At 45.9% G+C, this 24,143-nt stretch overlaps 1 protein-coding gene across 5 annotated transcripts; it reads left to right on the plus strand.

Moving 5' to 3' along the window:
• Positions 1-11,324: 11,324 nt before the first annotated feature.
• Positions 11,325-19,823, plus strand: LOC119564294 (keratin, type II cytoskeletal 5). Of its 5 annotated transcripts, XM_043532477.1 has the most exons (11): positions 11,325-11,670; positions 11,779-11,951; positions 12,927-13,147; positions 14,341-14,401; positions 14,939-15,034; positions 15,907-16,071; positions 16,256-16,381; positions 17,531-17,751; positions 18,792-18,826; positions 19,327-19,383; positions 19,480-19,823. In XM_043532477.1, the coding sequence occupies exons 1-11, from the start codon at positions 11,367-11,369 to the stop codon at positions 19,644-19,646; spliced, it is 1,626 nt and encodes a 541-aa protein (XP_043388412.1). In that variant the 5' UTR covers positions 11,325-11,366; the 3' UTR covers positions 19,647-19,823. The 5 variants fall into 5 exon arrangements, with proteins under 5 accessions (XP_043388412.1, XP_043388410.1, XP_043388409.1 ...); XM_043532475.1 differs by having other exon boundaries at positions 11,325-11,951; positions 19,327-19,497; positions 19,570-19,823; XM_043532474.1 differs by lacking the exon at positions 19,327-19,383 and adding an exon at positions 19,010-19,055 and having other exon boundaries at positions 11,325-11,951; positions 18,792-18,807; positions 19,405-19,823.
• The last annotated feature ends 4,320 nt before the right edge of the window (positions 19,824-24,143 follow it).

Below are 24,143 nucleotides of genomic sequence, written 5' to 3' on the forward strand. Positions count from 1 at the left end.
CTCATCTGCCATCACCTGTTTTGTCTGGACCCCTGAGCACGCCTACAAGATCAAGACAAAATACGTGAGGTAGGCATTCCTCCACCTATCTTCCCCTGGTTTGTGAATCACGAGGGAGAGGGCCCTAGAGCCCAGGCTCCAGCCTACGCCTGGATGTCTGCACTGCAATTTTATAGCCATGCAGCCTGCACCCTGCTAGGCTGACATGGGCCGGCCGTGGGTGTTTTATTACAGTGTAGACATACCCACTGTGTCTACACTGCTGGGTGCGCCCACATCCTGGCTCCCAGGCATGAGAACAAAAGCCAAGCAAGCCCACCCCAACAGTCCACCCTGCAGGGCCGTATATGCACCAAATGCCGCTCCCCCCGAATCCACACTGGCACACCTGGTGCACAGGCATGGTGCTATGATTGCTGGGGGCGTATCCCAGGATTCTTTGCACCACAGCACAACCAGAGCTGCTCTGGGAACTGTTTGTTGTTATATAGTGGGGCGAACTTGTCAGTCCTTTCCGATCTGAACCTGTAAATCAGGTTAGCCTGTCAGTCATCCATGCCCAGTGCATCAGCAGACAACAGGGTTCCTTCGCACCCATCTTCAAGGCAATGGATACTCCCTTACAGCAGTCTTCTTTCTTCTGGATTTTAGAGACTGGAGTTGCAGAACAAGAGGGGCCAGATGTGCGATAACCCGAGAACTAACTTTACCACAGCAGATTGCAGAGCTGAGCCCGGCCAATCCAGAGGCTGCCGTGCGAGAATGGAAACGCAAAGAAACAGGTAGGGCAGATCTTTCGTCCCCTGGCTTGAATGGGATTGACTTGGGGCGTATAGTCCTGCCAGGCAGCCAGTGGCCGCAGCGTCAGTCTCCTAGCAACACACTGGACACAGCCGGTGTTGGCAGGGGCTTCCTGAGTGGTTGCATTTCCTGACTGGTGGAGGGATGGAGCTAGCTTGCTACTTGACCCAGTCGCTGCCAGAGCTGGCCAGCAGCACAACCTATTCCACGTCCACCTTGACTCTGCTCCCCTGGGTGTCTCATTGCCCTGATTCTGGACTCCAGCTCGGCTCCTCTCTAACCTCCCCAGGCCTGGCCGTCCCCATGGCTCCAACCATTAGGCGTGACAGCCCATGTGCTAGTCGTATCCCTGACAAGTATGGATCTTGAGGTCCCGCTGAGGTCCTTTGGCTTGGTGAGTGGAGGAACTATGTGATTGGGATGTGTTATTCTAGTCTGGACGTTGCCATGGTGCTCTATTGGGCATTGTTAAGGCTGACCTGAGCTGGCTTCCAAATAAAAGAACTTAGATTCACAGTAGCTCCTAGACACGCCAAACAACATCAGGGCCCCTGTTATGCTTGGCACTGTACAGACACGGAGTAAGAGACGGTCCCTGCCTAGAGGAGCTTATGACCTAAATAGACAAGGCAGGAAAAAAATAAGGGTGAGGAAAAAATGCCACAGTGGCTTGCACAAAGTCATGCGGCAGGTCAGTGTTAGAACCAAGGTCTCCATGTCCTGTTCAGGAGGCCACCTGGCCTCCCTATGCTTGCTACTTGTGCTCATGTGATTCACAGCAACATCTGAAGACTATCTGGGAGGAGAATAGGCAGTTCAGCCATCTGAATGGTGTTTTGTTGCTACAGTTAATTGTGAAGGCTTTCTAGGATCTTGCCTGGTTTATCATGGTGGATCACATGAGCGGGTCTAGGAGCATCAGATCCTTTCGAGAGGACAGCAGCGTGCCCAGGGGGTGAGAATCAGGAAAGGAAGAAGAGCTTGCAGAGTTAAAACAAGCGGATGAGGTTCTCAGAGATGAATGTTCCTTTGGTGACTCCGGAGTTGTTCTCTGGCATCTTAGGTAGAGTGCAGCACATTAGCGCGCTCTATATAATCTCACCCCCCAGCTCTGCTTTGCCATGTCGTGCAGACAAACCCTATTGCTCCAACTGTGGACTCAGGCTCAGAGTACAGCCCGTTCCAAAAAAAAGCAAATATGTGCTTGCACAATGTTATTCTTGCAACACCGATGAACAAAGTGATAAGGGAACCTGGTGATGCCAAGTCTAACCAAGAATGAATGCTGAATTAGATGCAAATGGATGAGTTTGGGCTTAGAAATCTTTGGAACAGAAGAATCCATGTGACTGCCGCATTATCATTGTGAGGGGGAAAAGATACATTAATGTACCTGGTATTCTGTTGTTCTCAGAAAGCATCCAGGCATTAGGACAATCAGGGTCTCTCTTCCCCATGAAATTTGTTTGGAGTGCACAGTGCTAAAGCACTCTCAGTTCACCCAGTTCTTGACTTCAGACCTCAGGGTTCCTACACACAGTGCTAAAGCTACAGGGCCAGATTCAGCAGGGAAGAAAGTTGAGGCGTAGAGCAGCAGTTCTTAGATTGTTTTTTGTTTGTTTTTTAAATCAAGCTTCACTTCCTGTATCAAAGCAAATGAAGTCAGGTCCCACTTCCCATGTGGTGGAGGTGATATTCACAGAGAGAGACTATTCTTGAAGTACTAATGTACACAGAGTTATAATAGCCTTTACCGTGCGCATCGCAATGTGTTAGCTGAGCTTGTTTCTGTGCGTACATGACTTATCCAGCTGGAGAAAGACTAAAAAAAACCCCTGAAACTAGAGAGCAGCCTGCAAAATGCCCCTTGGGGGAACAGAAGCAGTGGAAACAGACCAGTGGTACAGCACGTGGGGACAGAGGTTGTATGGGATTCCGAGAGGGAACAGGGAAGGGGAGGCTGAGAGGATAGGGTGTCCAGGGGTGGAGGGCAATGAGATAGGGGATGTAGGGGAAGGCCAATCTGAGGGGACAGAGGCACTGTGGGGAGGGAGACGGTTGGAACAGGAGCTAGAGGAGGACAGGGGCAGGAGGATCGGAATGAAAGTTGGGAAAGCCTCCATAGGCAACTCCTTCCCCTGCAGCCTGTTTCCCCCTGGGGTGCCTCTTCCCATCAATCTACCTCCTCCCCCACTTACCAGTCAGGCCCTTGGGCTGTTGGCTGCTGCTTCTTCCCCCTCCTACTCGCTTTCCTCTGGCAGCTCCAGGCTGGCTGGGCACCACCAGAGGGAGCATTGAGAGCAAAGGAGAAGATGTTACAGACGGCCCTGCTCTAAAGAGCAGACCAACAGCTGCTCCTAGTGGCAGGAAAGTCACTGCAACAGAATTCCTGCTGGATGTGTGAGGGAGATGGTAGTTGTATAGCTGGAACAAACCAATGGGGGGAACCTAACAGAGAATCCATTCATATTTTTCAAGATATTCAATAAAGAGTAAAATTCAGGCCTGACTCAGACACCATGCAGCTCCCACAGTTTGAAAAAGCCAGGTAAAAAGTGCATGTCCATGCAAGTTAGAAGTTTGAAGTTAGAAGCTTGTTTAGTCTGCAGAAGAAAAGAGTGAGGGGGGATTTGATAGCAGCCTTCAACTACGTGAAGGGGGGTTCCCAAAAAGGATGGAACTCAGCTGTTCTCAGTGGTGGCAGATGACAGAACAAGGAGCAGTGGTCTCATGTTGCAGTGGGGGAGGTCTAGGTTGGATATCAGGAAACACTATTTCACTAGGAGGGTGGTGAAGCACTGGAATGGGTTACCTAGGGAGGTGGTGGAATCTCCATCCTTAGAGGTTTTTAAGGCCCGGCTTGACAAAGTCCTGGCTGGGATGATTTAGTTGGTGTTGGTCCTGCTTTGAGCCGGGGGTTGGACCTCAATTACAGGCAAATAACTTTCCATTTGTGGTTGTTCTCCTTCTAAGGTGAAACTTGTACAGTGCAAAGTCCATGCACCACTTAAGCCCTATTTTGAGGGCTTACACTGAGCATAAACTTTCTGGGGGTATCCTTGGTGAACTGTGAAATGGTTCCTTCCTACCAATTTTCGGGTACATTCCACTGAATACGTTTACAGGTGAAGAGGTGCTGTAACATTAGACTCCTTGTATATTATGTGTTGCATCACCAGGGAGAGAGGAGATAATTCATAGAGTCCAAGGTCACAAGGGACCACTGTGATCATCTAGTCTGAGCTCCAATATACCACAGGCCATAGGACGTCCCAAAAAATAATTCCTAGATTAGATCTTTTAGAAGAACATCCAGTTGATTTAAAAATTGCCAGTGATGGAGAATCCACCATGACATTTGGTAAATTGTTCCAATGGTTGTCCCTTCATAGATTGCCTTCATAAAATATGGGCCAAGAACAAATTTCCCCTTTGAATTGCATTGCATTGCAATGCATAGTTAAGTTTATGGCTTGTTGAAACGTGATCAACTGACCAGTCTTCCATCGAAACATGCAGTTTTGCCAAAATAAAAACGTTTTGTGGGAATGTGTCGCCTTCTTGATAGGAAACAATCTAAAAGTTTCATTTTGACAATGTCAAAAATCTTCATGTTATTTTGACATTTCTATTCATTTCTTTTTGACTTTTACATTTTATTCAAATACTATTTTTAAGACGATATTTTATATTGTCTAATGATATTAAATATCATATTAAAGTCATCATGGACTGAAGGAACTGAAAGTTTTCAACATGTACAAACATTCAAACATTTCAATATGTCAACCATATTGAAATGAAACTTTTTCATGGTCCCTGAATTGAAATATTTTGGTATTTTCATTTTGTGGGGAATTAAGAAATTTCAGATTTTCATTTTGATTCTAAAGAAAAGAAACGTTCAAAATGTTGGAATTTTTCACTGATCAGAAATTCCAGATCCCAACTAAAGCTCGTTAAGTACATTAAACAAGCTTTGTGCCTTCCTCTGAAACATCTGGTATTTGCCACTGCTGAAGAAAAGACACCACATAAGGTAGACTACTGCTCAGTACCGGGGGTGCCGGAATAGGGATCCATGGGAGCCCGGGGGTACCAGGGCATCATGGCCCCATCAATTTTTACCAGCTGTAAGGGCGAGCAACACGGGGAAGGATGCAGAGAGGAGCGAGTGGGGTCCTGGGCAGAAGAGGTGGCACGGGAGCGGGGCCTCTGGGGAAGGGGTGTCGTAGGGGCAGGGCCTTGGAGGAAGGGTGGGCGCAAGGGTCAGGGCTCAGGGAGAAGGGGCAGCACAGGGGGCAGGGCCTTGGGGGAAGGGGTGGTGCAAGGGGGGCGGGGCCACAGTTTGGGCACCGGTGGTCCCCTTACTTTTAGGAAGCTTCCGTGTTCTTGCTCAGTGCTAGTTATTATTCATATTGCCATAGCAACCAGAGGCCTCACATGAATACATTTACAGGTGAAGAGGGCTGTAACGCATACCTCATGGCCCCACTGCACTAGGTGCTGTCCATACACATACTAAGAGCCAGACCCTGCCATGAAGAACTTGCAGTCTAATATTTTTCACTTTTTGGCAACAACCCCCCAGCCCCAACCTTTTTCTGTTTAAAACCAAAAGATTTGGGGTTTTACTTGCAAAAAAAAAAAAAAAAAATTAGAAGACCCCCCTCCCCCCACGCCGAAATTTCAAATAATTTTTTCTTGCTAAAAATGAAAAAAAAAATCATTGGGAGAAAAAATCATTTCCCAGCCACCTCTGTAATGAAATCCTTGTTCTGTCAAGCCCAGTATCTTAACCTTGACAGTGACCATTAACTGATGCATCAGAGCAAGCTGGAACCCGCCTCTGCTTTACCTAGCAAGCTGTGGCAAAGCCGTAAACAAATATGAACACTAGTAAAAAGTGGTCAACTCTGTTATGTACCTGCATGCAATTTAAGGGGGTGACTCGGGGGAGGGAGGGGTAATAACACCTCAGAGACATTCTGGCTTCTCTCTGCCCCTCTTATCAGTTATTCTGAATTTTGGGTTAAAATTGGGGGGAACCAAGAAGGTACCATTAATACTAGAGAATCAGTTAACCTGTAGGGAATGAGAACCTGCATTCCTAATTGTCTCTCTTTGCAGCTTGCCTGACTGGAAACAGCCATCTGCAGTGCTGAGCAGGGCAGTGAAGATGCCCAGCAGAAGTATACAGAGCTACACAAAGCTCGTCAGAAGGCCCAATGAGCAGGCACACGTGCTCCGTGACAATTGGGAGGTGCCGACTCTGGCTGGCCCTGAATATTGAGGCTGCTGGAGGGGCACGAACGCAGGTAGGTAACACATCTTTTTTACAGTGTGTTATACTCAGCATTTCAGTTAGCCCTGGAAGAAGGTGGGTGATAATACATATAATTTCCCTGTGTAATTGTAGGTGAGATAATAATAATATTGAAAGATGCCATGGAGAGGAAGAAGAAAAGGAGGACTTGTGGCACCTTAGAGACTAACAGATTTATTTGCGCATCAGCTTTCGCGAGCTACAGCCCACTTCATCAGATGCATGCAGTGGAAAGGATGATCCTGTGGGTGTGACACCGGCCTGAGATTTGGGTTCAATTTCTTGTTCTGTTTCAGACTTCTTGGGTGGTCTTGGTCAAGTCCCTTCATCTCTCCAGTGGGGATTTGGGGGGCCTCTGTGTTCCACTAACTCCAGCTGGGGTTGTGGATGGTGAACTCGTCTGAAAAATCAGACCCAGGTATCTCAAATTTCAGCACCCAAAATGAGAGGCAGCTTTTGAAAACGTGGGCGTCTGGCCCGTCAATCTCATGCCTGGGTGTGGAACACAGAGGGGCCCTTTTCGAAGCCACTATTGAATTCTCTGGAGCTCGTAACACTGGCCCAGTGGATGGAGCTGCCATGGGGCAACTGCAGGGAGCATGGGCTGGATTATTTGTAACGGCACCAGACTGATTTACACCAGCTGAGGATCTGGCTCCATAAATCCAGTGCACACTGAGGGCCAAATTCTGCCCTTCGGCACTTTGGATTTCTACCACTGTCACTCCATTGAATCCAACAGAGCAGATCCAGATTGACAGCGGTGTGACTGAGAGCCAAATTTGGCCCTGGACGGGCAGTTCCCTGTGTAACCCATCCATAGCTGCCTCCTCTACACACAGATGAACTGGGTGAGGGAGAGTCAAGGAAGAGAATCATGCCTTTTCCCCACCCCTTGCATTATTTGCATACCTCATACACAATAGACTGAATGAGGGATAGTGTGGGAACCTGAACGGAGAGTGTCCTCACTCCCGTTGGGCCAGGTCACACCCTTAATCTCATTATATTTTTTCATATTTAACATTGGAGCTGAAGTCGTTCATCAGCTTTACGGTCATTCTCCTTCACCGGGATCAAGACAGCATGACCACGATCTGACGCTCCCACAGCTCTTGGTGGTTGTATTTCGTGTATTACCTGGACAAGTCAATGTGTTCTAAGAGTATGAACTTTGCGCAAGACCTCAGATGGTATAAATCGGGCCCAAAATTCCTTCCATGGGCTTTTTACATCAGCTGGGAATCTGGCCCTGCAACTAGAAGCTAGATTTCTATGGCCAAACTTTTATTGTTCTAATTTGACGGCACTGGCAAGAATTTGTTCATTTTACTTTATGTCGCTTCAAACCAGCAGTCCATCTTCATTCAGCAAAGCACTTAAGTACTTTATACGCTCAGCTTTAAGCATGCAGCTCCCATTGGTTTGAACAGGACTTAAGCATGTAGTTACTTGTTTTTTCTGCCAGAGCAACCAGGTCAATGTGCATTTAGGCCCCAGTCCTGCAAACACTGAGGCTGAGGCTTAAATTCCAGTGCATGAGCAGTCCCACGAGCTTCAGTGGAACAGTCATATGCTTTACACTAAACACACGCGTTAAGTGCTTGCACAATCAAGGCCTTACAGATCAACTTGCTCAGAGATTTAAAATGCTATAGAGTTGGAGGTGGATCTTCCTACAAAAAAGTTTGTTAAAATATGTTTGAATAAAAACAGCAAATTCACAATGTTGACATGCACGAGCCCCTTTTGATTCAGTGTTGGCCCATTTTTGTGCCAGCAAAATTTGGTTCACATAGAATCATAGATAAGTAGAGTTGGATGGGACCTCAAGAGGTCATCTAGTCCATCCCCACTCTGTTTCTCTGTGTGTAAAATACTTTATATGGTTGCCAGATCCTCAGGTTACATCTTTGCTTTAAAATTCAGCAGCCAGGTCTCTCCCTGTGAAAAACAAACTGGGTGAAACGATTTTTGGCAAATACTGGAACAATGTGATTAATTCCTATTTGCTGCATAAAAGCCGGTCAGAAAGACATCTCACTGTCAGCGGAGTGAAATGCTGACAAGCACTATTAAATAGGTGTGTAGTGTTTGTCTTTATTTAGCGGAGTATAAAAACTTTCTCATATTGCTCCCAGGCAGACCAAGCCCATCAAAGCACTCTGTTCATCTCTGGTTTCCCATGTAACCAAACCCAGCTCCTCAAATGCACAGGGCCACCTTGATCCTGGGTGTAACTCTACTGAGGTCATGGCCTGAATCTCAGGTTCTCAGGTCCACCTCCCTCAGAGTTGCAGCCTCAAAGCACCATCTACACAGGTGGCTCTAGTGTGCACTGTTAGTGCAAGCCCTGCTAGAACAAGTGTGTGGACCCAGGCTGGGAGGTTCAGTCCCAGATGCAGTGTAGACATACCCATTGAGTGCAAAGGGAAGGGGGCAGTTCTGGCAATCAGTCTGTTTAGTTAGAATCAGAGAAGATCAGGGTTGGAAGGGACCTCAGGAGGTCATCTAATCCCACCCCCTGCTCAAAGCAGGCCCAATCCCCTGCTTTTCTCCTGCCTCCAGATCTTTGAACAAATCACATACTTGTGCGGTTGCTCCATGCATAGAGCTCCCCCAGAGAAGACATAGGGGATGCTTGGTTCTCATTGGTCCTGATGAAACGTATCCAAACATCCATTCTCTTCACTGGGCAGTTCTATGCGTGGAGCAATTGCAGGACCATGTGACTCGTTCAAAGATGAAATAAAGAAATAATCTCAAACCTCCAGGCCCAAGAGAAGAGCAGAGCTTTGCAGAATTTAGCTCATGGTGACTGCATACAAATGCATTGCAGGCTTTCGCCATTCTGTTGTATCGGGGGCTCATGGAAGAAAGATGACCAAAAACTAGATGTAGAACTGGTTGGAATATTTTTCCCCATGGAAAATTTCCGCTAAAACAAAATGTCTTGGTTTCCATGGAGATTTGCAGTGGAAAGTTTCAACGTTTGTCACAGAAACGAAAACCCCAAACCTGAAAATTATAGGCTGCCGTGCAAGCTATTTTTCTCAAGGAATCATAGAATATCAGGGTTGGAAGGGACCTCAGGAGGTCATCTAGTCCCACCCCGTACTCAAAGCAGGACCAATCCCCAATTTTTGCCCCATATCCCTAAATGGCCCCCTCAAGGATTGAACTCACAACCCTGGGTTTAGCAGGCCAAAGCTCAAACCACTGAGCTATCCCATGATGACGATAGTTTTATTATTTTATTTTATCATCATTTCTTAAAATGAATATATAATTAATGTAATTCCACATGAAGCTGGTCCAAAAAAAAAATTCCAACCCCAGTTCTTTTCCAGAGGAAACCCCTCTTTTTAGAGCAACTAAACATTTTCACAACAAATTGCCCTTTGGAAAAAAAATTCAAATTTTTTTCTTGCATTTCTTTTCAGTTGGGGAAATAAACCCTATCAGATATTTACTTTTTTTTATTGTGGGGGAGAAAGTGTGTGAGTGGGGGGAAAGGAGGGTGTTTTGGGGTTTGGTTTTCTTCCTACTGAAGTGAAATTTTCCACTGGAAAACTTTGAATCGAATTAAAAATGTTCGTTTCTTTCTGACCTTTCCAAGAACGATTTGTGCTGCCATGTCTTCAGAAATTCTCAACTTATAGAGCTCAACCGTGATCCCGTGATCCCCTTGGGAGTTTATCTAAGTAAACTAGGGTTACCAATTCTGTTTGGATGTGTTCCTGGAGACTCCACGCCAATCCTGGAGGCTTGGCAACCCTAAAGTAAGCCCTCAGTACCAAAAGAGTAAGGGTTTCAGGTTCTGGACCAAATGCTTCTCCTTACTGTATCAATATTATTATTATTATTTATTATTAATTTTACTGCTGTAGTGTCTAGGAGCCCCAGTCATGGATCAGGGCCCCATTGTGCAAGGTGCTGTACAAACCCAGAAGAAAAAGACAGTCCCTTCCTCAAACAGCTTATCGTGAGAGTATGAATGTAATAATAACAATGCCTAGCTTTTCTATAATGTTTTTCATCCATAGGTCTCAAAGCAGTTTACAAAAGAGAGCACTATCATTAGTCACATTTATGTTTACAGATGGAGAAACTGAGGCACTGAGTGGTGAAGTCACTTGCCATGGTCACCCAGTGGCCAAGCCAGGAAGAGACTCCAGGTCTCCTGAGTGCCAATGCAGTGCTCTACCCACTACGCCACACTACCATACGAGCAATCAATTTGAAGATTGCACAAATCATGGCCCCTAAATAGAGCTGTCCTTGTCAATGATCATCAGGCCAGTGCAGCTGCCAAACAGCTGTTCCGTGCCTCCAGGCCAAGGATCCTCATGACATGTTTGTCGAGCATTAGTAAGCAGGAGATTTTTGAAGGCACTAATAGGATATAGACGCCACTGACTTTCATTCAAATTAATTCAGACAAGTCTCCCATCCACCTTGATAATGAATAAGTTGTTTTAGCTAGTGCATCTTTTCAGTGAATGGAGGGCTTTGGTAAGATGCCAGATGGATAATCCTGGAAATTGACGTATTCCACCCACCTCTGTTCCTGGGGGCATTCATTTACCTTGGGGGCTTCAGCTTACTGTCTGCAACAGTGAAAGCCAGTAGAGGACAGGCTTCATCGGGCCCTGCAGTTTCCACCTGCATTATTCATGCTAAGGGCTGTCACTCGAGAATTGGGCTTTTCAGCCCCTTGCAAGGTTACAGCACGGTACATAGTAACTGAACAGTTTTGGACGATTGCCACTTGGGGGTATGTGAAACCAATGTGCAACCATCGCTGACTTAGATGAGCGTGTCAATTGGTTCTCAAAACATGGCTTGTAGTTCGGGGCACATTCAGATCGAAACACCTTTGTTTTGTAGCAGGAAAATAAAATCAATTTGCCTCTGAAAGCAAAGCTCCATGTTTGAGAAGTCACTGCACTAAAATGAGGTGCTAGATAACCCTTTTGCTGGGTCGAAGCCTATCAGACTCCCATCAGTTCCACGGAAGTGTTTGAGTTCAATGAGCGTTTAACAAGTTCATTTTGACACCGGCCTGCCAGGAATGTCAAAACCATTAAGGCACTAAACTGATCGCTTCACTTCCAGGCAACCCAGCCCAGATCCCCGAAAGGATAAAAGGGGCAAGGCTCCGGTGGGGTGTTCACCAGAGGGCACCGCTCGGCGACTCCGCTCCTTTCCCGCAGCAGCGCTGATCTCTCCCGCCACAATGAGCTGGCAATCCGGCAGCATCCGAAGCGGAGGTGGGGGCAAGAGCTTCAGCACCGTCTCTGCTGTGGTTCCAAGTAGCCACAGAGCCAGCTTCAGTTCGGTCGCCGTGTCAAGAAGCGGTGGAGGTTTCGGAAGGCTCGGCGCCGGAGGCAGCTTTGGCAGCAGGAGCCTCTATAACCTAGGGGGCACTAAGAAAATTTCCATCGGTGGTGGGAGCAACCTCCGGAGTGGATTCGGGGGCGGAGCTGGTGGAGGCTTCGGTCATGGTGGCGGATCTGGCTTTGGCGGGGGAGCTGGCGGTGGTGGGCTCAGTGTTGGTGCTGGAACCGCTGGGAGTGGATTTGGCTTTGGTGGCAGTGGGCTTGGTTTTGGTGGCGGGGGAGGCTTTGGTGGAGGTAGAAGTCCAGCAGGATTTGGGGGTGGCAATTCACCTGGCATGGGTACCATCCAAGAAGTGACCATCAACCAAAGCCTCCTAGCGCCACTGAACCTGGAGATTGACCCAAATATCCAACAGGTGCGAAAAGAGGAGAAGGAGCAGATTAAGAGTCTCAACAACAGATTTGCTTCTTTCATTGACAAGGTGAGAGTTTATCAGAAACTACGGTGATGGGAGGGGACGGAGGAAGGTAGATAGGTGGAAAGGAATGGAAAAGGCATGTTTTCATATTTGGACATCTACAAAAACCCATGAGTTAATAAGTCTCTCACCCAGCAAATGTTTCCTCTTTGCATTGATTGATTCAAATCTTCCAGTAAATGAATGTGCTTCTAAATAGCTACTAGAATCCAAATTTCTCAGTGATTAACATTGGAAACTGAACACACAGGGACTTGATTTGCTCCACCCCACCCCCAAACACACACAGAAAGAGGGAAAATGTGAAATATAGATTGCAAAATTCACAATTATTTCATTAATATTTTTAATCCCTTTTTGGGACACAATTTGAAATGTCAGTGAAAAATGGTGTTCGTCTCCGATTGGGGCCTTTCCTCTAACACTCACCTTTCTGCTAGTGCTTGATCACAAGCTGAGGTCCTGGATCCATTTTCTCTCAGTTCCTATTTAGGTACAACTCCATTTTTCTGTATTGAGGTCTTTACTTGGGTCTACTCAGGAAAATGCCATAAAGTGGAGTACACCTGAGTCCAGACTGAGCCCAAATGAAGGAAAACTGGAGTAAGCCAATACTTAGCGACAGAGGAAGTGAAATATCATTACGCCACTTACAAAGATGGGGAAACTGAGGCACAGAAGTCACACAGACGGTCAGCGATAGGAATAAAACCCAGATCTCTTGCGTCCCAGTCTATGTTGTCCTAGCTAGTATACCAGCCTGCTTTGGGAATTGAACTAGTCAATGGGAGAATCGCTTGGCTAAAGACTCCATTAATGTGAGAGACCCTGAGGATTTGGCCCTTTGTTTTTGAGAAAATATAGGGATTCATTTAATATGTCCTCTCCTGCCCCCTGAACTGCCAAGTTACTGAATCTCAGGTCTTAACATGTTTGCAAATATCTTCCATTAAATCTCTTTTGCCTGTTGAGTTTTAGGTCCGCTTCCTGGAGCAGCAGAACAAGGTGCTTGAGACCAAGTGGACCCTGTTGCAGGATCAGGGTCAGAAATCCAATTCCAGCAAGAATAACCTCGAGCCCCTCTTTGAGTCTTATATCAACAACCTGAGGAAGCAGCTCAACAACCTGTTAAATGAAAGAGGGCGGCTGGAGGGCGAACTGAAGAACACGCAGGACCTTGTGGAGGATTTTAAGAACAAGTAAGTGAACGTTTAACGGATGGACATTGAATTGATCTGTGCTGAATTATACACTCTACAGTTGTTCCAGGTTGGAAGATGGATGTCAGGTCCCTGTACAGTAGCTTTGTTGCGATTAGGTCTAGCTGAAAAAAATTAGAGGGACCAGTTTTCTGTTGGAAAAGGCAGTCAAAAAGTTTCATGCGGACATGTTGATTTTGACGAAATATTCAATGGAAAAGCATTCAAATGAATTGTTTTGACTCTCGTTTCATGCTGGTAATGTTGAAAAGTTTCATTTGGACTTTACTGTTTTGTTTCATTTTGTTTGAACTTTTATGGTAGAATGATTTGAACTATATATTACAGTTTATATTTTACAGACACATATTTAATATTATACTATCATATTTTAACACTATCTGCACAAAACAATCTGATATCACCGGAAGACAACAGTTCAAAGTTTCAAATTAAAAGTTTTCAGAATTTCCACACTGAGAAAAATGTCAAAATGCCAACTTTCTGTTCTGATTCAGAGTGGCAACAAATTTTGAAATGTCTGAATTTCCCCCGGAGGGGGAATTCCATTCTCCAACCGGCCCATACATTTTTTCATGCTTACACCAGGCATTGCCAACAAACATGGCCCAAATCTTAAGCCTGCACATGTGAGTGTGTTAGGGGCAAAAACCAGGAGATGGAGCATGTTTGCTGAGGAGATATATGGAACACCATGTGAGTCTAGTGTCTGGTGAATAAAGAATGTTTATGAGTTTTCTACTGCTCCAAACAAGTGCATTTGTTCCATCAGTTTAATCAGCAGAGGCTCATGCTTTAAGATGACCCCCCCATACACATTTTAGAGAGGTTTAAAATATAGATCATGTTGTGAAGCTAAATTTTGAAGTGAAAGCCAATTGCTGGCCTGGGCTGCAGCTCATGAAGATAGTGTCTGGGAAGATTTCCCTTTTTTCTAAACATATATATTCCCATTTTGAAGCCAAAACTTCAAAGAATCAGCAAGACCAAAAGAAGTGCAACTTGTAAAAAGCGTTACCCTATATTTCAGTAGAAAAGATAACCATGCTTCAAGAAAGGTCAATCTTAGAAACAGGCATTTGCAAATGGGAGCTCAGCCAAGAAATTCTTGCCTTCCTGCCTCTCCTATTCCATGAACAAGATCTAGCCCTGCTTCCCCTCCATCCCTACAGATACGAAGATGAAATCAACAGGCGCACAGCCGCAGAGAATGAGTTTGTGGTGCTCAAGAAGGTGAGCCGTGCTAAGATCAATTTCAATTTTCATAGTGTTTTCGGTATCGGAGGCTGAAATTTTCAAAGATGCCTAAGAGAGCTTGGTGTCCAAATCCCATTGAAATGCCTCCTTGGCCCTACAAGGTTCAATTGTCCCACTAGGTCTTCCAAGGGGGCTGGAGGTAGCATCTTTTCCCCACTCCCACACCCCTGACACTACACTAGAGCTGGTCTGGACCTGACAGAAGGGTAAGGGAGAGATTGCGAGCAACCCCCATGTGAGCCCAGCTGGGTAAAAATGCACCCAAGGCTTTACACTCCCCCTATCTTTGGCCCAGGATGCTTCAGAGTTCTTCCCCTATAAGCTCTATGCACCCCTTAGCTGAGCTTTGTCCTTTAAAAGTCAGCAATGCAATGAAGTGTCTCTACCAACTTCCCCAGCCCACAAAGAGCCGGAAAGGCAGCTTGATCTTCACCCCTAGTCAATCCTTAGCTTCTTTTCTGCTCCAGCCAAGGCTGCTAGGCTGCAGTTGTGACTGTGCTTGGTGTTTCTCAGGACGTCGACGCCGCCTATATGACCAAGATAGAGCTGGAGGCCAAGGTGGATGAGTTGATGGACGAGATCAACTTCCTCAGAATCCTCTACGATGCGGTATTGCTTCTTCTCTTGGCGTCTTTGCTAGGAAATTAAATATGGCCTATGTTCGTGAGCAGGCTTAATGTGGGAGGGAATCAAGACCACCACCACAGAAGGTGGTTTTGTCCATTGGATAGGGCATTGGTCTGGCAGTCGGTAGACCTGGGTTCTGTTCCTAACTTTGCCACTTAGCCGTTGTGTGATCTTGGAGCCAAGTCATTTCATTGCTGTTTTGTCTACTTCTATCATAAGGTCTTCAGGGCTGGGTCTGTCTCATTCTGTGTTGATACGATGCCTGACCCAATGCGGCCCTGACCTCGGCTGAAGCCTCTACGTGCGACTGCAATATAAATAAAAACACATGCCTTTTTATCGTACGAGAGAATAATCCTTAGAATTTCTAAGTACATAACTACTGTACTACTTAGGGCTACTGCAGTGACTATGTACCACTCAGCTTTACCTTCTCAGACTGCTAGACTGTCAGACTTCACATCCGCTGAGTGGTTTTGAATAATACCAATTCCCAGTGTGCTCCTGTCTCTGTGTTCGGCTTAAATAAAAATGCTAGAGTCCAGATTCTGATCTCAGCTACCCCTTTGTAAATCCAGAGTAACCTCATTGACTTCTGTGGAGTCACTCTGGATTGATACAGGTGTGGAGTCACTTTGGATTTGCACAGATTTACACTGGAATCTGGACCTAAACTTCAAAAGATAGTGAACTCGTTTTTGATGCGCTACACCACTGTCAATCCAGAGCAGCTTCACTGGCCCAAATGGACTTTCTCCTGATTTGCACCTGTGTACATGGAAGGAGAATCACATCCAGCATTTTCGGGACATTTCTGCTCTAAAGGTGACTCAGACGCTCATGTACTTCTGCAGGAACTGGCCCAGCTGAATGCCCAGGTGTCTGACACCTCCGTCATCCTGTCCATGGACAACAACCGAGACCTGGACCTCAGCAGCATCGTGAATGAAGTCAAAGCTCAGTACGAGGACATTGCTAACAGGAGCCGAGCTGAGGCTGAGTCATGGTATCAGAACAAGGTGAGCGGATCTATAAACGGAGGACCCCGGATGCTTCTCTGGGTGTTCAGTTCTTTAAAAACAGTGCACAGAGCTATGCAGTTATTGCCGCCCCAATGGATGGCTGCTTCGGTAAAGTGCATGGCTGGGCATTAGGTTGTGTATATGTGTATATATATATTTTGCTCTTGTTTCTGAATATTAGTTCGAGGAGCTGCGAGCCACTGCTGGGAAACACGGCGATGACCTGCGGAACACAAAGGGAGAAATCTCAGAACTCAACCGGCTGATCCAGAGGTTACGGGCTGAGACTGAGAATGCAAGGAGCCAGGTAGGAACGGCTACCACAGGGGTGGCCAATCTGAGCCCGAGAAGGAGCCAGAATTTACCACTGTACCTTGCCAAAGAGCCACAGTAACACGTCAGCAGCACATACACACACACCCCGCTCCCAGCGCCTCCTCCTACCTCCCGATCCGCTGTTTCGTGGCGTGCAGGAGGCTCTGGGGGGGAGGGGGAGGCGCGAGGGCACGGCCGGCTCAGGGGAGGGCATGGGAAGGGGTGGAGTGGGGGCAGGGCCCGTGGCAGAGCCAGGGGTTGAGCAGTGAGCACCCCCCGGCACATTGGAAAGTTGGCGCTTGTAGCTCCAGCCCCGGAGTCAGGGCCTATATAAGGAGCCGTATATTAACCTCTGAAGAGCCGCATGTGGTTGGCCACCCCTGGGCTATCACTACAGACAGGAGAAGACAGAACTGCCTGCTTCTGTCACCCAGTTTCCTGCCCTCCGCCCCACGCTATCAGCTGCAGTACAGTGAGGATGTACAGCCACACCAGCTGCAGCCAGTAGAGGGCGACATGTCACACTTAAGTAGTTTCATTCCACCCAGCAGAGGGCAGTGGTGTGCATGCGTGCTCACCCGTGTACATATCTGCCTTTTCTCCATGGCACGAAACCATTCCTGCTAAGCCAGAGACTCACCCTTCACAATAGTTTGTACGCTGCAGAGATGGCCATAGCTCTAAACACTCCAACACTAGACTTATCAGCAGTACATATAAATCAGTCTCCACTCTCTGACTGGATCTTTTGCCTCAGTAGCATAGCCCAGATTAGTGGTGACGATGATGCAGCAAAGAGCTGCAATGAACATAAGAACATAAGAATGGCCCTACTGGGTCAGACCAAGGGTCCATCTAGCCCAGTATCCAGTCTACTGACAGTGTCCAATGCCAGGTGCCCCAGAGGGAATGAACAGAACATGTAATCACCAAGTGATCCATGCCCTGTCGCTCATTCCCAGCTTCTGGCAAACAGAGGCTACGGAAATGTACAGGCCAGTCACCCCGCCTGGTGCTAACAGCAGCAAAGGCAGATAGGAGTCAGCTCTCTGCCTGTGAATTCTGCACTGTTAAAGGAGACAGGGAAAAAACAGAGAGAAATGACTGTAATTAAAAGGAAGCCAACTCCCTTCCCCTGCAGTGCACCAATCTGCAGACGGCGATCGCAGACTCCGAGCAGCACGGCGAGCTGGCTCTTAAAGATGCCAGGATGAAGGTGGCTGATCTGGAGGATGCTCTCCAGAAGGCCAAGCAAGACATGGCCCGCCAGCTGCGGGAGTACCAGGAGCTGATGAACGTCAAGCTGGCGCTGGATATCGAGATCGCCACCTACAGGAAGCTGCTGGAGGGAGAGGAGAGCAGGTAGGTGCAAGATCATGAGAGTGATCATAATGCTTCTGACTCACTGAGATACAGCACTCTTCACTGACAGCTCTCAAAGCACTTTTCAATGGAGGGAGGGGAGTTTCTTTATTCCTATTCTACAGACAGGGAAACTGAGGCCCTGAGAGAGAATTGAGGTGTGCACAGTGGTGAGTCTAATATAAATCCCTAGATAGATAGATAATAACGTATGCACATAGAGAGAGAGAGAAAGTTATATATGCAGATTGATATAGCAATTCAGGATAACATATAGACAGATAGAGGAGTGTGTATGGAGGATGGATGGATAGATAGATGTGTATGTATGCGGATAGCTAGATATTTCCTTTCCCAAGGTTACACAGCAAGCCAATGGCAGAGACAGAATAGAACCCAAGTCACTTTATTATTTGTATTGAAGTCGCACCCAGAGGTTCCAATCAGCGATCCAGAGCCCATTGGGCTAGGAGGTGGACAGTCCCTGCCCCCAAAGAGCTTACAAAGTCCTCGCACAGGACAAGAGACAAGAGGTGGATACAACAAACATATGGAGGAACAACCACAGGGAGCAGCATCTGCTGACTCTCAGCCCAGCCCACGGAGTGGCTAATCTTTTGCAAAATTACAATGACTCTGTTGGGGGCTGGTTTCCCTATTCAGGTAGGATGGATGGTACAGTGGTTAGTCTAGCCTACAATTTAGGAGAATCTGGTCTGGTTCCCTGCTTTACTGCACCCTTCTCCTGTGATGTTGAGCAATTTACTTCGGGCCAGATTTTTAAAGGCATTTAGGCTCCACAGACAGAAACAGACTAGCCTCCTAGGAAAACATGAAAACAGACTGTTTCGATGGACTAGATGAATATGACAGTCCATTCTGGCCTTTTAGTCAATGAGTCTTTGAAGATCTTAGCACTGCAAGGTGGCCGGAAAAAGCAGCTGTGATCAACTTCCTCCCCGTATTTACAGTATGTCGATCTTAAAAGCCAAACTCCTCCATGTGACTTTTACCTTCCTCTTGTCTGCCTTCCCCCACAGGCTGAGCGGAGAGGGCGTCATCCCCATCAGCTACTGTGAGTATCTCTCTCTTGTCCGGGGCAGTGTCTGGGCTTATGTAACCCGTGCTAGGCGAGTGTGGGTATTTGCTCCCTCTATGGCTGGCCCACATAAGCCATTAAAGGGTCTGCTCCTCTTGATAGTTACACGGTCTGGCCCCAGCTCATTTAGACAGGTACTGTCTCTTGATTTCAATGGAGCTTGGGTGCCTAGCTATCTCTGAGGCTCTGCAGTCTTTTATCTCCAGTGGTGGAGCCCATGCTTTTAGTGTCAGAGGTCCCAGGTTCAATACCCAATGCCAGTCGGTCGGGTTGCCAACTTTGGTTGGACGAATTCCTGGAGGTTTCATCACATGATGTAGCCTTTAATTAAAGAGTCATCTTGAATTCCTGGAGACTCTGGGACAATCGTGGAGGGTTGGCAACCCTACCGGTAGGGCCAGTTAAGAGTCCATGTTTCACTGGAACCGAATATCTGATTCAACTGGGCATCTGACCAGGCTGTGGTTTTCTTGCAGCGGTGGTCAGCTCTAGTGCTGGAGTTGGTGGCGGAGCTGGTTTAGGAGGAGGATCTGGCGGCTTTAGCTCAGCAGGAGGCGGAGGAGGATTCGGCTATGGAGCTGGAAGTGGTCTCGGTCTCGGAGGCGGAGGGTTCAGCTTTGGAAGCGGAGTCGGCTTCGGAGGGGGCAGTGGCCTTGGCTACGGAGGTGGCAGCGGGCTGAGTGCCGGAGGAGGAAATTTCAGCACCGGAAGCGGGAAAGGCGCTGGGGTGGGAACCAGCGTGGGCGTGAAAATTGTCTCCACAACCTCTTCCAGCAAAAAGACCATAAAAAGTTAAGCTTGAGGAATTCCCCACAACTCAAGTAATAGATATACACCCCCCACACACACACATACCCTGCATAACTGCCTCTTGATACTAGCCCCTGCGGCAACAATCCATCACGTTGCCAAGAAACCCCCTGTAGCATCCTGAATTCCTTCAGCCACCCCTTTTATAATTCTAGTGTGAATGGCTGTTTCTTTGCCTCCTGGTATAGTAGTTCTTAAGCACTTGGGTCCTCATTCAGGAAAGCTGTTAAACATGTGCTCAAGTTACGTGTGTGCTTGAGCATTTTCTAAAAGGGACCTAAACCTTTGTTTAAACGTTAAGTCTCTGCGTAAGTGAAACAGGGGCCTTTGTTGCATTCTGTGTGGCCTGAGAGGTTGTCAGCATTTTCAAACCTGGCACCCAAGCCTAAGAACCTAAGGGAGACATTTTCAAAAGAGCCGAGTGGATTTAGGCACATGCGTCCAGTTGAAAGTCATTAGGACTCGTGCTGCTAAATCTCTTTAGTGCTTGAGACGATCTCTCCCAAAATCTATATGTAGGTTCCTAAAATGAGGGGCCTAATCGTCACAGATGCTCGGCAGCTGCAACTGTTGTTGAAGTCAATGATGCTCTGAGCACTCGGCACTTCTGAAAATAAGGCCATATATTCAGACCCTGGATATCGATTAAGGAAGGGAATTAAAGTTGTGAAACTGACTTTAGATAACTGTGTTTGCAAATGTTAGCTACAGCCATGCGGATTAGATTTACAAATGGCTTATCAAATACTAATCCTCGTGTTCTCTTATTGAAAGGAAAGTTTACCCCGTTGTGTTACATTTTCAAACTAAACCAAAGGCAAACATGAGATTTACCATGCAGTTTACATGTAGTCTCACTAGGTGCCTAAAAACCTTTAAAAATCTGGCCCCAATTCCTACCTCCCATAAGTGCTTTTGAAAATTCCACCTGAGATCGCTGCACTGGAGTTTCCACAGTGTAGAAAGAGAAATACAAAGAGAAGGAGAGAAAGTGGATTTGTGTTTAAAAAAATACCTTTAAGAACAGTTAACTTTTCCAACAGGGCAATTTTAAGTCTGATTAATTTGATATTAAGAAAATGATAGTACAATTCCTAAAACACTTATGTGGAAAATTCAAGTAGCATATACAGCAGATGAGAAGAATATCTTTGTCCAAGGGGGTTAGACTCTGATGTAAATTACACTGATGTAAATCTGGAAATATGTCCCTTGGTCTCAATAGAGTTATTCCGTATTTGTAATTGAAATTTGAATCTGGCCCAGAAGTACTTGATAATTTTATTTTATATTGTACTTCTTGTGAGTATAGTCATCAGTAGCAATGGTACCCCCAAAATCTCCAGAACTGTGTGTTTTAGCGAAAATTAGTCTGAACAAACCACCTTCATGTGTACTATCCAGTTTATAAATACCAGGTTTGCCATGAAATTCCTTCATGTTATTTTTTGAGAATGCACCACTAAAAAAGGCTACAGATTTCTACACTTCTTCAATAATAACGACAAACAATAATTATACTCCCTTTTGACTGTTTGGTATGTGTCCAATAAAACTGGATTGTAATTTATGATGTGTTCCTGCCTATTTTTACCCAAGAGTTGAATTTATAGTACAGAATATTTCTGCACCATCTTTTACAGTAGAGGGATGTATTAATAAGAAGGAAAATGGGATTTTTTTCCCATGGCAAATGTTTAAGGTTTGTCAAAAACATGAACATTGAAAACCTGAAGATTGAGCTGACTTTCTTCTTCTTGTTGTTTTTAGCCAAATGTTTTCAGTTTTTGGCAACTGAAAGCAAAAACATTTCCTCGAAAATGGAAACGTATTTGGCCGAAAACTGGAAAAACTTGGGTTTTGGGTTTCTGATCAAAAGTTGTCAAGGAAAGCAGATACTGTCTGTAAACGTTTTTATTTAGTTGAAAATGCACATTCCATCAAAATGTTTTGACCAGCTCTACTAACTAGCAAAAATAATTTTGCTGAAAGATTTCGGGGAAAGACTCTTATGGCCTGATCACAGTGGTCTCTTCTGGCCTTAGAAACTATGGATCTACATTTCTATTTCTGCATTTCTTAAGGTGCAAGATCAGAAAGAGACATTCACTGCATTTTTTGGTAGCTTTGGGGGAAATAACTCGAATTCAAGTTGTGCGGCTGTGGGGTTCTTTTGCTGGAACAGAGCATAAAACACCTAGATGCACTGGTGGACATGGAGGGTGGAATATTTTAGGGCTGTGGTTCTCCACCAGGGGTACACGTACCCCTGGAGGTATGCAGAAGTCCTCCAGGGGGTACATCCACTCATCTAGACGTTTGCCTAGTTTTACAACAGGCAACATAAAAAGCACTAGCAAAGTCAGTACAAACTACAATTGCATACAGAGAATGACTTGTTTATACTGCCCCATATACTATGCACTGAAATGTAATTACAATATATATATTCCAGTTGGTTTATTTTATAATTATATTATAAAAGTGAGAAAGGAAGCAATTTGTCAGTAACAGTGCTCTGTGACACTTCTGTATTTTTATGTCTGAATGTGGAAGCATGTAGCTTTTAACTGAGGTGTAACGTGGGGGCACGCGAGACAAATCAGACTCATGAAAGGGGAACAGTGGTCTGGAAAGGTTGAGAGACACTGTTCTAGGGAACCTAAAACAAGCATTAATCCCCGATTTACGTAACTTCCGAATTTAGGGTTTTAAATGACAGCATTGTTAGAGTGCTTCATGTAGCAAGAAAACACATGATTGTAAAACTATTTTAGAAATGTTTCAGAGTAGCAGCCGTGTTAGTCTGTATTCGCAAAAAGAACAGGAGGACTTGTGGCACCTTAGAGACTAACCAATTTATTTGAGCATAAGCTCTCATGAGCTACAGCTCACGTCATGGGATGCATTCAGAAATGTTCACCTAGGATTTCTTCCTTGCACTTTTGTAATAACTGTTCACAGAGCGGATTGATGCTGTTGTGTTAGGCTTATCTTAAAGGAAGCTCAGGCCTTTATTTATTGATTTCCCCACCTAATTATAATTCTGACAATCACAGTTTCAATCCTAGTCCTTCTAAGTGGCGAAGCTTGAAGATGATGTGGATTAAGGATTGACTCAGTTTCGGTCTAACTTAAATCCGGTCATTACCAAAATCACAGGTGTCAGATGCTAATCTCAGTTACACCCATGTATATAAAATGTAACCCCATTATGATTTCACTAGTTGTTGTTGTTATTCCTACAATATGATGTAGAGATCCTGGCTGAGCTCCAGGTTCCATTGTAACAGACCACACCCTACAACCACATAATAAACAAGAAAGAGAGTAAACATAGGCACAAAGACGGAACATGAACGCCCAGGTTCACACAGCAGGTGAGTGGCAGAGTGAAGAATAAAACCTGTGTCTCCTGAATCCCAGTTTAATGCCCCTAGTTATTAGCCCACGATACCTCTTAATGATCTGGTCCAGTGTCTCCCTGTCAATTGAGAAATGCCTTATATAGAGACATCGGGCCAAATTCATCCCTGATTTACACCAGTGCAAATCCAGATTAACTCATTTGAAGTCAGGTTTCAGAGCAGCAGCCGTGTTAGTCTGTATTCGCAAAAAGAAAAGGAGTACTAGTGGCACCTTAGAGACGAACCAATTTATTTGAGCATAAGCTTTCATGAGCTACTGCTCACTCCAGATTTAACTGATGGCAGAATCGGTCCAGTTTTCCAGTGAATACACAATGTTGCTAGAACGCATAAATGTTCAGAAGCAGAAGACGACAAATTAACTCTGTGCACAGCCTCTTTGCAAAATAGGCTTCTTTGAGAATAAATCACCTTGACATACAACAACCGCGAAAGAAACCTGTATCCCAGCAGCACAAACAACCCCGCAGGGCTGGGAGACACTGGAATTCACTGTCTTTCCAGGAGAGCTTTCCTCTGAACACGAGAGCAAGATCTCAGACTGGAAGGAAATTCTACTGAACTAGAAACCTGATTTGGATGTTATAATGTTTCAGAGAAAAAAACCCCAGTCATTTTGCTCAGCCCAGAAATCTGAAAGGTGTAAGAATCCCCACTCAGCGTAGACAAAGTCTGAGATGTATTTGCATATAAAGGGGGTGCAGCATAAGACAAACAGGAAGGGAAAAGTTGCTGGGAGAAAGGCATGCCAGGATTCCAGTTTAAGCTGCCACTTCTTTGCCATATAGGACAGGGTAGGGCACAACTTTGATGGGCCTCAGTTTCTCCCACGTGTAAAATGAAGATCGCGATCGTGTACTTTGCAGAGGTGTTGCAAGGATTCATTGCAGTGGTTAACATGCCCCACCCTGGGAGGCGCAGTGCATTTTTATCTCCCTTTAAAGCTAACGGGAGCTGAGAACACACGGCTCCTTGCAGATTTGGGGGTAGATCCACCAGCTGGTGGCAATTGTCGTGACCAGCTGAGGAGCTGCCCCTGGGACTTTACATTTGCA

Source organism: Chelonia mydas, chromosome 20, assembly GCF_015237465.2.
Source record: "Chelonia mydas isolate rCheMyd1 chromosome 20, rCheMyd1.pri.v2, whole genome shotgun sequence".
Classification (NCBI taxonomy): domain Eukaryota; kingdom Metazoa; phylum Chordata; order Testudines; family Cheloniidae; genus Chelonia; species Chelonia mydas.

Coding starts and splice junctions, on each gene's coding strand:
- LOC119564294 (XM_037883854.2), top strand. CDS start 11,367: ATGAGCTGGCAATCCGGCAGCATCCGAAGCGGAGGTGGGGGCAAGAGC. Junction 13,148..14,340: donor GTGGAGGATTTTAAGAACAA/GTAAGTGAACGT, acceptor CCATCCCTACAG/ATACGAAGATGAAATCAACA. Junction 18,827..19,326: donor CGTCATCCCCATCAGCTACT/GTGAGTATCTCT, acceptor GTTTTCTTGCAG/CGGTGGTCAGCTCTAGTGCT.